At 40.6% G+C, this 14189-nt stretch overlaps 1 protein-coding gene across 1 annotated transcript in view; it reads right to left on the bottom strand.

The window, feature by feature from the left end:
- HSD17B3 (hydroxysteroid 17-beta dehydrogenase 3) overlaps positions 1-14189 on the bottom strand; it is a 49787-nt gene that overhangs the window by 3820 nt on the left and 31778 nt on the right. Inside the window, exons 7-9 of the mRNA XM_004714611.1 lie at positions 13508-13614; positions 11168-11233; positions 1062-1211 (exon numbers count right to left, since the gene is read on the bottom strand). Coding sequence (XP_004714668.1) covers positions 1062-1211; positions 11168-11233; positions 13508-13614 — 323 coding nt within the window. The remainder of the gene's footprint in view (positions 1-1061; positions 1212-11167; positions 11234-13507; positions 13615-14189) is intronic.

Genomic DNA, 14189 nt, shown 5'->3' with positions numbered 1-14189 from the left:
TAACTTTTTTCAATATTATTGAACTATTGAATGATAAGATATGTGAATTCTATGTCAATAAAACTGTTAGTAAGAAAAAAAAAAGTAAAGCAATAACCTGCAGATTTGAAGAAAACTTTTGGGAACCATATATCTAATTAGGTTTTAATATCCAAAACACATAAAGAACGCCTCTCAAAAACAACAAAAAAAGACAAACAACACAATTTGTTAAATGAGCAAAGGACTGACATAGCCAGTTCTCTGAAGAAGATATGAAAATGACCAAAAGCACATGGAAAGATGATCAAAATCAGTAGTCATTAAGGAAAACAAATCAAAACCAAAATTAAATACTGCTTCATATCTACTAGGATGACTATTAATAGAGAAATAGAAAACAAGTGTTAGTGAGGATATGTAAACAAAAATGGAATCCTTATTCATTGCTGAAGGAAATGTAAAATGGTGCAGCCACTTATAGAAAACAGTTTGGCGGTTCCTCTAAAAGTTAACATTATTTTTAACACACGATCTAGCAATTCCTAACATGAGCAGATACCTAAAAGAATAAAAACCATGTCAACCAATATTTGTGCACCAATGTTCACTGCAGCATTATCCAAAATAGTCAAAAAGTGGAAAATCAAGGGTTCATCAAGAGATGAATGGATAAATAAATGAGGTATATATAAATGGAATATCATTCAGCCATGAAGGGGGGAAAAGTTCTGATACATGAAACAATATAGATGACCTATGAAACAACATATTCACTTCTGACTCATGTTGTCCTTGTGTGTGTAAGAGTAAAACTGTGCTCCAAGGTTCTTTTGTACAGACACGACCTTTAACCTTTTAGTTAGTAGCCCAGCACCTTACCTTTTGTACTTCCTACATGGTCATTTCCTGTAGATAGTCGTTAGTCCTGGCTATACTGTTCAGTAGCATACCCTCTGACCGCACCATCCTCACAATGAGAGAGAATCTTGAGGATTTCAATAGCAAGTAAGAGATAATTAAGCCCTAATAGGGCTACCTGCACACTTAACCATTATTTAAAGAATGAGTTTGTAAATTACCAAGATCTCATGGGCAAGGCAGCCACAGTTTTCATCTCCTGTTGTAACATAATTCAGTGATTCTTTAACAAACTCATTGGCAGTCTTGGTTATTATGTTAGGATTTAGATGCTTTGTCATCGAGGTTGATATCGCATATGGGGTCAGCACCTACAATGGTAAACAAAAACAGTTACCTAGCAGCAGTCCATTACTGAGGAAGACCCTGAGCAACAATCGCCCCACTCTGCAGCTTTTTTCTCCCTGTCAAAACTCTCATAATTTTGATTGTAATCATTTTCATGATTACAAAGCAATGAAAAAGGACAGAGCTTGGAATCCAAAAGCTTGGTTTCAGATTTTGACTTTGTTATGAGGACATAAACACATCAAGGTGACCCAATGGCACTCCCCCAGCAAGAACACAAGGTGACTGTAAGGAGGTGAGTATCTCTCATCATGTGCCATATTCAGCAAATAAAAATATAATGCACTCGGTTAAATTGAATTTCAGATTAACCACAAGTATTTTTTAAATATAAGTATGTCCCAAGTATTGGATAGGATGTATTTTTGCTAAAATAAAAGTTATTTATTATTTATATGAAATTCAAATTTAACTGGAATTTCTGTATTTTATTTGTCAATCCTATCTCAGAAGTTTATTTCTAAGATCTATAACCAAGGTTGTAGCAATTTAAAGAACTTTGGATTCCTACTTTCAAGCTTCAGTTAGCAACCAAGAGTGGCAAATAATCACTCGATTGTTGTAAGAAAATAAGCAATGATACATCATGCCATGAAAATCCAACACTGTGTTTACACCTGGGGTCTAGCTAAAACTATGGCGTGACATGAGAATTCCTAATGGAATTCTATTACTTTTTTCCCAGACAAAAAGCAGTTGGCATCTTTAGAAAGAAAAATATACATACTAGTTTCTTAGTTTTACTTTGCTTCACCTCACACTTGAAATTTACTTCACATTGCATTTGAAATTACATTGCATCATGATTGAATCCTTTCTTTTAAAAAAATTTATTGAGAGCTCTTACAGATATTATAACAATCCATAATTCAATTAGATCAAGCACAATAGTACAATTGCTGCCACCATCTGTTTCAAACATTTTCTTTCTTCTTGAACTCTGCTATCAGTTCCCCTTTATCCCCTCCCACCCTCATCTAGCCCCCAATAAACCCTTATTTTATATATATACATACACATGTATATATATATATTATATATATACATACACATGTATATATATATAAATATACACACATATATATTGCTGCATCTTACACCATCCAATATATCCTTTCACCCACAATTCTGTTATTCATTCCCCTCTAGTTGAATTATACAGTCATCATTGCTATAGGTCCCCCCTTCCTGCCCTTCTCTTCCTGTACCCTGGGGGAATCATTATTCTCATTACTATTTCTAAAGGGTTAATCTATCTTGGATTTGATGCATTGAATGATCTTAATTATACAAATGAATATACAAAGGTCTAACAAGAATAATTAGGTAAAACTGAGACCATAATAGGGAAGGAAATATTAAAGAAATAGAGGATAGGTATGTGTTTTATCAATGCTATACTGCACCCTGAATATATCATCCCTCCATGTGACCCTTCTGTAAGGGACTGTCCAATTATCTTACAGGTGGGTTTTGGGTCTCTACCTTGTCTATGCTCCTTGATGTCAATCTGATTGCTTGTTTTGAACTTCTGATACCTATTCTCATCAACACCTCATGAACACACAGGCTGGCATGCTTCTTCCATGTAGGTTTTGATGCTACCCTGCTAGATGGCCACTTGTTTAACTTCAAGCCTTTAAGACCCCAGATGCTATATGTGTTAGACAGGGTTCTCTAGAGAAACAAATCCAGGACATTTATGATTTTATATGTATATAAGAAGATAGATATATACAGCATGAAAGAATATAACAGCTCATTAGTCCACACAACAGTACAGAGGGCTCAGTGCAACCTACTTCCATGGAATAGTTAACATACTGGAAGTCCTTCAACTCACAAGGACTGCTGGGTCCAAGGTCAAGTAAGCAGACAGCTGAGTCTTCTGTAGAGCAATACAGGCAGTCCAGCCACAAGCAGCAAACAGCAAGGTGAGTCAACCAACAGTCAGCCAGAAAACAGGATCTGACAGTCCCAAGCTCAAGCGATGTATACACCAGCAGTGTAGTGAAGCAGGTCTCAAAGGAACCCCAGCTCTAGTGGCATGATCCACGGGTTGGGTCTCCCATAGGTAGTATAGCTTACAAGTTGAGGCAGAGAACTAGCTAAGGCAACCATTTGCTAGACCAATCACCAGATAGCAAGAGAGAGAAAGGCAGGGCTCACTGAGCCATTTATCTCTTTGCCCTCCAATCAAACGGTGACCTTATTAATCCCACATGTTCTTATTGGCCAGGTTGGCACAATAAACCTACCTATCACACTATATCTTTTAATAGATGGACACCATCATGATTTAACAAAGAGATACTCATCTACTCTGGGTCAGGACAACAGTTAGACCTGGAGCTTTTCATATGGTCTCTCTTCCTCAGTCCAATGTCCTTTTCTTTCAGGGATCCATATCCCAGGACCAGCTTACCTAACATCCTTACCTTTCAGTCCTCAGTATATATGTCCAAGTGGCACACCTTCTACAAGAGCCCATTGCTCTTCCTGCAGTCAAGAATGGAGCAGTCTAGTGCCCCAACCCATTACACCTTCAGACTTTCAGTGTGGCCCCCTTGTGAATGCCCCCCAACCAGTTCAGATGAGGTGCTAGGCGCTGTCCTCCAGTCAGAAGTCAACAATCTAAATTCCTCAGAGACTCCGTGGCCTGTTGCACTCCCCTCTTGGTTTCCCCCATGTGGGCAAGTCAGACCAGCCGCACTCCCTGAACTCTATATTCAGTCCTGTCCTCTGTAGCACTGTCATCTACCATAGGGAGGTCAAGTTGTCTAATTGTAGAGTTTAGTTTTGAAGCCTCCTTTTTTAGTTTCTTTTTCACTGATCTATCCATCTTGGAGAGTGGTGTATGGAAGTCTACTATGATTGTCAATCTGTGATTTTTTATGTTTTTTTTTTTATCTTTTGAAGGATGTGACATACTTCATGAGTCTCTCATTGGGTGCATATATGTTTATTATGCTCAATGGCTATTGGTCTACTGATCACTTAAGCATTATATAATGCCCATATTTATCTCTTATTATGTCCTGCGCCTTGAAATTGATTTTGTCAGAAACTACATTTGCAACTCCTGCCTTTTTTTTTAGATTGCCATTAGCTTGATATACCTCCCACCAACCTTTAATCCTCAACCTAGTTTTGTCTATGAACTTGAGATATGTCTCTTGCAAACAAAAGATTGCTATGTTTTGTTTCCTAATCCAGTCAGCTAGCCTTTGTCTTCTGATGGGGGAATTCAGACCATTGATGTTGAGATGCAATGGTTCTCAAACTGTGGGTCGCGACCCCTTTGGGGGTCAAATGACTCTTTCACAAGGGTTGCCTGATTCATAGCAGTAGCAAAATTACAGTTATGAAGTAGCAATGAAAATAATTTTATGGTGTCTGTTGTAGCTGAAAGAGCTGTATTCTTGTGATTGAGTTTGAGTCTTGTGATATGGTTTTTGATGGAGGCCTCAGATTTTAGCTCCTGGTGGTTTTTCCTGTTTTGCTATGTTTAAGCTTTGATAATGAACCAGATGTGTGGTGGCTTAGATTCAAAGCTACGGAAAGCAACACAGCTTCAGAATGACCTCATTTTTTAAGTGTTTTTTGTTTGTTTGTTTGTTTGTTTGTTTGTTTGTTTGTTCGGGAGCTTGTAGGGTGACCTGGTATTGGGACCGTGCCACACTGTACCCCAAGAAGGGGGATTAGATTGACTGAGTGGGTTTGGGACTCACTGGGTCTGAGTTTTCCCAGCTGCTCTCCTGGCTCACTCCAGGCTCACTCCTGTTGGGCTATATAGGCTGTGCTCCAGGGATTGGCAATCTGCCATGGGCAGCAAATTAGTGTCTAATAATCTATCATTACCCATGCTGGCAGGCCATTCATGAAGCTTGGGAGAAGAGGAAAGGGGGTGGCCGATGTACAAAGCCCAGGCATACATGAGAGAGAAGATCACCAATGTGAACGCTTGTGGCTAATTTTCAGATGCTTTCCATCATCCTGGAATTATGATCACCCTTAACAGCAGCCTGAGGAAATTACTGCACACTGGCGGGTTTTGGATCTCAGGCACAGGATGGGGTAGCAGACAACATCCCACTGAACCTGGCAAGGAGTGTGGTGATCCCACAGGCAGACATGGTGAACTTAGAGTGTCATAGTGAGCCCTCGAATCACTCCCTGGGCAAAAATTGCAAGGAGAGGGCTGAACCACAAACCCTAATACAGTGGGATTCTATTTCTAGCACCTGGCCCCCTTACATCTTAATTTTCTGATCTAACAATGGAAGCACTGGGCAGTTGATTCTACCTTGACACCATCTTGAGACTGACCGCTCCCTTTCTTATGAAAATTAGTATTATTAATTTTCATGTCAACTGTCTTTTACAGATGTCAACGTGTTGTTTTATATGTAAAGAACATGAATTCTCAATCCCAGCCTCTATATACTATACTACTCTCTACCATTGAGTCAATTCTGACTCAGAGTGGCCCAATAGAACAGTGCAGAACTGTCTTTGCTGGTTTCCAAGACTGTAAATCCTTATAGGATTGAAAAGCCCCATCTATCTCTCATGAAGAAGCTGGTACTTTCAAGCTGCTGGTTTGAGATTAGCAGCCCAACACATAACCCTAACCACTCACCATCAATGTTCCTCTAATCTTCAGAAAAGGGAAAAGGAATTATTATTTTTAGTTCGATAGTAAACTTTGGTTGACAGAATAGCTTGATGTACAATATGTTACTGCTGCTGCTGCTGCTGTTGTTGTTGTTGGGTGCCACTGAGTCAGATAACTCATAGCCACCCTGAGTACAATAGAACAAAATGGTAGCTTGTCCTTTGCCATCTTCAGTATTGTCGCCATATTTGAGTCCATTGTATCAGTCACTGTACCAACCATGTCATCAAAGGTCTTGCTCTTCTTCACTATCCAATTATGATATCCTCTTCCGGGAGCCAGCCTTTCCTGATAACGTGTCCAAAATATGTGCTATGAAATCTCATATCCTCACTTCTAAGGACAATTCTGGTTGTACTTCTTCCAAGATATTTTTATTTGTTTTTCTGGCAGTCCACAAACTTTCAATAGTCCTTACCAAATCATAATTCAAATGCATCCTTTTCTAGTCTTCCCTAAAGACACTGCCACTTGAGTGCTGGAATGCTAATTGTCAGAGTGACAGTTCAAACCCACCAGCTGATCTGCAGGAGAAAGTGGACTCTATCTGCTCCCATAAAGGTTACAGCCTCAGAAACCTTACAGGGTCCCTATATGGTTGTAATTCACTCGATGGCAATGGAGTTTCATCCCTCCTTACTCATTATCCACTTTTCACATGCATATGAGTAGCAATTGAAAATGGGTCAAGCATAAATTAGTCCTCAAAGTGACATGTTTTCTGTTTAATACTTTAAAGTGGCTTTGTGCAGATTTGCCCAGTACAATAAATCAATAGACTTCTTCACTGTTGCTTCCATGAGTGTTGATTGTGGATCCAAATAAAATTAAATCCTTGAGAACTTCAAAGTTTCCCTACATTTGTCATTCTGTTGTCTATTGGTCCAGTTGTAAGGATTTAGATTTACTTTACACTGAGTTGCAATTGATACTGAAGGCTGCATGCAGTCTTTGATTTTCATCAGCAAGTATCAGTGCTTCAAGTTCTCCTTGCTTCCAGTAAACAAAGTTGTATCACCTGCATATTACAGGTTGTTAACAAACCTTCCTCCAATCCTGATGTTGTATTCTTTTTCATATGGCCCAGATGCTCAAATTATTTGTTCAACATAGAGATTGACTAAGCACTATGAAAGGATACAACCCTGATGCATACCTTTCTTGATTTCAAACCACCTGGTATCCCCTCATTTTGTTCAAACAGCCGCCTCTTAGTCTATTTACAAGTTTCATATGAGCTCAAATAAACCAAACCAAACCAAACTCACAGCCATCAAGCAGATTCTAACTCATAGAAACCCTACAGGACAGAGTAGAAAGATGAGGCTGTCTGCTTCCATAAAGGTCTGCCACCTTGGAAACCCAAAGGGACAGTGATGGATCTTGAATGCTGACCTTGATTTAAGCCACCTACAGCATAACTCACTATTCCATCAATGATCCTTCAGGTGTTCTAGAATTCCTGTTCTTCCCAATATTGCCCATTGTGTTAGTCCGGGTAGACCAGAGAAACAAATTCATAAACCTGCACATGTATCTAAGAAAGAAGTTTATATATGAGTAATTGAATATTGGGAAAACATCCCAGCCCATGCCAGATCAAGTCCATAAGTCCAATATTAGCCCATATGTCCAATACCAAACTTATAAAGTCCTCATCAGACTCACAAAACACATACAATGACACCAAATGCAGGACAATCACAGGCCAGTGGGTAGAAAGCTTTTCGATTCAGTGGCATTTGTAAGCATCTCAGCGCTGGCAGGGGTTTCCACGTGGCTTCTCCAGCTTCGAGGACTGTATCAGGGTAGGTCCATGTGGCTTCTTCTCGGGATGCCTTGCAGGGAGTCCACAGAGTGAGAAAGTGTCTACCTTCTCCAAGGAGGAAAATCCAGATTTCCCAGAATTCTCGGGAGAAAGCCATGCCCACACAGAAGCCTCATTGACTATGATCTGATTGACAGACTAAACTTCAATTTAATCTTAATCTTAATCTTAAATTATCAAATTGACAAACAATTATATAACTACACACCCATAGTTTGTTATGATGCACATTGTTGAATACTGTTACACAATCAATAAAATACATTTTTTCCTGGTATTCTCTGCTTTCAGCAAAGATCTGACATCAGGAATATTCCTCTCTCCATGTCCCTTTCAGAAACAGCTTGCATTTCTGGCAGCTCCCTGTCAATATACAGCTACAGACATTTTTTAATTATCTTAAACAAAATTGAAGTTGCATGTGACATTGTTTGACAATTTCCACATGCTTCTGAAATGGGCACAGATCTGAATATCTTCCAGTCTGTTGGCCTGGGGGCTATTTTCCAAATGTCTTAGCACATAGACCAGTAGGTGCCTTTAGTGCTGCATTGTTGAGACATTTTAATTGGTATTCAGTCAGTATGTGCAAAAGAAGGACTGAATAAATATTGGTTAAATTTCCCTGCTTATTTTTTCATTTAACAGTTTTATTAAACATTGAGGCCACTCCATGTGTGTAAGAGCAGAGCTGTGCTCTATGGGGTTTCTCTGCACTTTTTCCCCTGTGGTATAAACTTTTAATTCATGGAATTATTATCATTAAATTAAATGTTAATAAATTCAATTTAAGGAACTTTACATGTTTTCTTTCATTCTGCTTCCATCAATAGTTCCTCCAAAGCTTGTATTAATAGTTCCTCCCAAACTTATATCTTCAAGATAACCCTTTTACAAAACACCTAGGCTAATCCACTACCATTCAGGCAATATACAAGAGATCCTCAAATAGTAATAAGAAAGCTATGACTTTGATTGACTGTATTATCTAGTAGCCATTTATCACATCAGAACTTGAAGACTGTCACAATCTTCTTTTAGTTATACTGTTCTAATCTCAATTAAATATGGTTATATGGACATACTAATGGCATATGTCAACATTCCTTGCCTGGGATTTCTTCAAATTATTCAGTGCAGGGCCATTTTAGGGCCTAAATAGGTAGATTTTGCCTTAGAATATAATTTATCACATCCTCTATCATAAGGTGTTGAGATCCAATGCACTCCCAAGAAAAAACACATATCTATAATATATACCAGTACCTAAGGTTATTACAATCTAACTATTAGATCTTTCATACTACCAGCATCTTTCTGTCTTATAGATCCTTTTTATAATCCCATAGTTCAGAGAAACTGAAGCTAACCGTGTTTAAGTAGTCTACCCAGGATCACTCAGATGATAAATGGAACAGTTAGAATTTGAAAATCAAACCTTAGTACATACTTCCTCATTCATTTAACAAATGCTTATTGAACAACAATTATGTGTGTTTTAAGAAGTATCCAGTATTTGGGGGTTTTTTGGTTTTTTTTAAAGTCAGAGTATTATGTAGCCTTCTCATACCTGCTTGGAGAGCAGCTTCAAAACTTCTACATCAAGGGAAAAACCTTTCCCTTTCCCTCCTTCTCATCTCCTCTCAACCCTGTTGCTCTATCAACATGGCAGCTACGGCATCTTCTGTTCACATTTACTGAAATCAAGACAGTGTTATGAGTATTATATGAATAGGAAGTAGATAGATCTGGGAGTCACTGGGGTTCACCATACCAGATCTGTAGTTCCTGAGCCCCTGTGGTACAAGCACATGACTAGAACTGGTAAGGAATTATGGGCAGAAGTGACAAGTGTCATTTCTGGCCCAGAGCACTTAATTGTCAATTGTCCATAGAATCCCTACTTTTCCTCTACCATATTAATTCACAATATCCAAGATGGTGGAATATAGTTTCTGCATCACTATAATAAAGTTACCCCCTCTGCCGACTCATAGTGAAATGGCAGAATGAATGAGAAATATGATCTTGTCTTGAGTCCCTGGGAAGTTTAGGATTGTTCATTACTACAACAAGCTAAGCCAATTCAAACTAACACTAGTGCAAAAAGAAACCATCTTCAGCTGGCAACCTGAGGATGGGTGGCATCGGATCCAATGAAAACCAAACCCACTGCCCCTGAGTCCATTCTTCCTCAATGACCCTCCAGAGGTTTGCTGTGGCTGTCAGTGTTTATTGGAGAAGACTCTTCTCTCTCCCAGGAAATATCAGGTGGGTTTGAACCAAAGGAGGGAGACATCTCTGACGGGTGAAATTTTGTTTTAGCAAGAGGAGAAAGAACTCTTATATAGTGAATGGTATAGCCATTACATCATTCAAGGTTGTTATTTGCAAAATGTCAGTCATTAATACTTGCCTATTTAATAAAGTTAATCTCTTTTTGGTTAAAGAAGCAGCTGCCTAAGATACTCTCATCTGAGCATGTTTTGTGTGTGGTACATATATAACCTTTTGTTTGTTTGATTGCCTTTTCAAGTTCCTTTATATGTATAATTCAGTAACAGTTGTGTCACACTATGTCATTAGTTAAGAAAACCAGTATGGGCAATAATAAACTTTTAAATATAACTTCAGGGGTACCCTTTTTATTTCTAACAGCCTGTCTTGAAACTTCTTCCCAAATAACAAAACAAACAAAAGACTTTATCTAAATTGCATATTCTAGGTTCCAAATATCACTTAACTCTAACTCTGCTATTAAAGCAAGCGCATGTAAATCACTGGCACTCAGAGACATCATATTGCTCAACCCACGGGTGGCAGGGGCAGGCCATTACAGTGAGGACAAGGCGATTTTCATGGCAGTTCTCTGCTCCTCCTAGTAAAAAGAGGGGAGCTCTCATTCCTTATCACACAAGAACCAGAGTGTGGGGGCACACAGTCCCAAAGGCGCGCGCACACACACACACACACACACACACACACACACACACACACACACACACACACGTGCATCTAGTTAGAGTACCTTCTGCTCTTTACAACAGAGACGGGGCCCAGTTTTCTTTTTTCCCTGCTCCAAACCGCGACCTCCAATACTGGGGTCAAAGATAAAGGATGATGAGTGTAGACCCCAATTTCACTTCTGAGGCAGCATCAGGGATTCTGGGAGTCAACAGGACCTATGAGTACTCACTCACCTGGCCCCATTTTCCTCATCAGCATCCAGACCAAGGCTGAGCAATGGCCACAGCCAGGACTGCAGGGGCTGCATGTGCCACCCTGGTAGCCACAGAAACTCACACGGGCATGACTACCTGCTCACCCACCCACCAGTCCTGCCGGAGGCAGGGGCCCCAGCTCCATCGGAATCTAGTTCCTATTCCCAAGAACTTCAGAACTATTGACCTCACCTGTATAAGGATTCCTTTTCCTTTATATTCTGCTTGGAGTGCCTTGGAAAACGTGCACACAAAAGCCTGGATAAAGAAGAGAAAGATACCTCAGAAACAAAGACTTGCTTCTCCTCTCAGAGCTGATTTACTCAGATTTCAAAGGACACCACAAAGGCTTACCTGCCCCACCTTCAAACGCAGTCATTTGTCTTAATGGGAGCCAGTACTTCATTTCTACCAAGGTATTTCCCCTGCCTTTGTCTAAAAGGGTTCCTTCAGTGAATGAGAACATATATTTTGCAACAATGCGTATCTGGAGTCACTATAGGGAGCCAAGAAAAACCTCTTTAACATAATAGGTCACCATGCGTGGCAGGTAATAGCAACAATGGGGACACTACATACAAATTAACCTACCCAGCGGAAGCTCTCTCTGGTCTAAAGCACATCTACTCTTTCTGATTCCCTCTCCACTAGGGTTTCTTTTAAGAAGCAGGCACAGAGGCACCAGACGAGGCCTCCGGGGCCGGAAGGAAGCTACAATTTTACTTGTTAGCAGGAAAACACCAAGAGTTTCCATTCAAGGAGGTGAACAGGGTCTGGGGTCCCTAAGAGGCTGAGCTTGCTAAGCATCACTGCTGCAGGGCTTCATCTTCCCAGAGGGGGGCGTCTTTCTTAAGTTACCCCAAGATCCTCCTGGCTCCTCTGCCTTGTTTCATTGAGCGTCATTACTTCAACTTCACTTTACTGTACTTCACAAGTGTTAGACTTTTTACAAACGGAAGGCTTGCGGCAACTCTACATCAAGCCAGTTTGTCAGCGCCCTTTTGCCAACCGCGTGTGCTTGCTCACCTGTGTCTCTGGGTCACATTTTGGTAATTCCCCTAACATTTCAAACTTTTTTACAATGTTATTACACACTTAATATTGACTATCAAAATCCGCTACCATAGAATCCATTATGATTCATAGTGATCCTATAGAGCAGCGGTTCTCAATCTGTGGGTCGCGACCCCTTTGGAGATCGAACAACCTTTTCTTTTCTTCTCTTTTTTAATCATTTTATTAGGGATTCATACAACTCTTATCACAATCCATACATACATCAATTGTGTAAAGCACATTTGTACATTCATTGCCCTCATCATTCTCAAAACATTTCCTCTCCTCTTAAGCCCCTGGCATCAGCTCCTCATTTTTCTCCTCCCTCCCCGCTCCCCCCTCCCTCATGAGCCCTTGATAATTTATAAATTATTATTTTGTCATATCTTGCCCTGTCTGACGTCTCCCTTCACTCACTTTTCTGTTGGCTGTCCCCCAGGAAGGAGGTCACATATAGTTCCTTGTAATCAGTTCCCTCTTTCCAACCCACTCTCCCTCTACCCTCCCAGTGTCGCCACTCACACCACTGGTCCTGAAGGGATCTTCTGCCCTGGATTCCCTGTGTTTCCAGTTCCTATCTGTACCAGTGTACATCCTCTGGTCTAGCCAGACTTGCAAGGTAGAATTCGCATCATGATAGTGGGGGCAGGGAGGAAACATTTAGGAACCAGAGGAAAGTTGTATTTTTCATCGTTGCTACATTGCATCCTGACTGGCTCATCTCCTCCCCGAGACCCCTCTGCAAGGGGATCTCCAGTGGCCTACAAATGGGCTTTGGGTCTCCACTCCGCACTCCCCCCATCATTCACTATGGTAAGATTTTTTGTTCTGATGATGCCTTATACCCGATCCCTTCGACACCTCATGGTTGCGTAGGCTGGTGTGCTTCTTCCATGTGGGCTTTGTTGCTTCTGAGCTTGATGGCCGCTTGTTTACCCGAACCTTTTCACAGGAGTCACCCGATTCATAACAGTAGCAAAATTACAGTTATGAAGTAGCAATGAAAGCAATTGTATTGTTGGGGGTCACCACCCCATGAGGAGCTTTATTGAAGGGCCGCGGCCTGAGGAAGGTTGGGAACTCCTGCCATAGAGGGTTTTCTAGCTGGAAATCTTTACAGGACCAGATAGCTTCCTTTTTCCTCTGTGGAGTGGCTGGTAGGTTGGCATCTCAGGGTTAGCAGTCCAATGCATACCTTATAGCATCACCAGGGTGCCTTAACCTCTTATAGTATAATGTAAACATAACTTTTATATGCACTGGGAAGAAAAGAATATGTGATTCACTTTGCTATGATGCTTCATTTATTAAGATGATCTGAAACAGAATTCTCAATATCTCTGGGACACGCCTGTGTAAGAGTATCTCCACGCAAATCTTTGCATAAATTTGCCAGATAACGTAAAGGGGAATGGCAGCTAGGAATGCCAAGGAGGAAAAAGGAGGAGGGGGCTTGGATTTCATGCTGTCACCCACCTTGGAAGCTGAGTACATGGAGTACAGAGGCCAAGGAAAGAGAGCTGCTCCAGAAGAAATGTTCAAAATGAGTCCTTTGCGCCTAAAGGTACAAATAAGCAAACAGTCTATTGGTTTGCGGCAGATTACCACCTTGTGTAGAAAGAAAGCACAGATACTCATGTGAACTCCATGGAAACTCTTTCTCTCGAAATCATTGAGTATGCAAAGTGCTCTCACTGCATCCCCAAACTGTGAGTGGAACTTCCCTATGTCAGCAGTTAGATAATACAATAGGCGAGCTGACATCAGGGGTGGGGTAATGACAACTTCAGGATGTTGTCACTCTTGGTATTCCTTTGCACAATAAGGGTTTCTTACTAGAAAGAGAGGCCCCTACAACAAAGATTTCCTCCCCCAAATACAGACAGCCAACTTCGCCTGAACAAGACTTAGGAGGAATTCTCTGTCAGACACATCTACATGGGCTTGAATACTCCTTCTGATTCATAAGATAACTCACAGCAGCACAGCCGACCTATGGTAGAACGCGGCCCTCCCTGGTATTGTGACCTCTCATTTGCTCATGCCAGCACTCTTATACAAAGTCTTCAAGACTTTTGAAGTTCAAAGTCTTTCAGCCTTCCAATTAAAAAAAGCAAAACATAAAAAATCCTCACTGCCATTGGGTTGATTCTGACTC

Source organism: Echinops telfairi, unplaced genomic scaffold, assembly GCF_000313985.2.
Source record: "Echinops telfairi isolate 266 unplaced genomic scaffold, ASM31398v2 ScPeMD7_27;HRSCAF=92, whole genome shotgun sequence".
NCBI lineage: Eukaryota > Metazoa > Chordata > Mammalia > Afrosoricida > Tenrecidae > Echinops > Echinops telfairi.
This window is presented reverse-complemented; position numbering and strand designations above follow the sequence as displayed.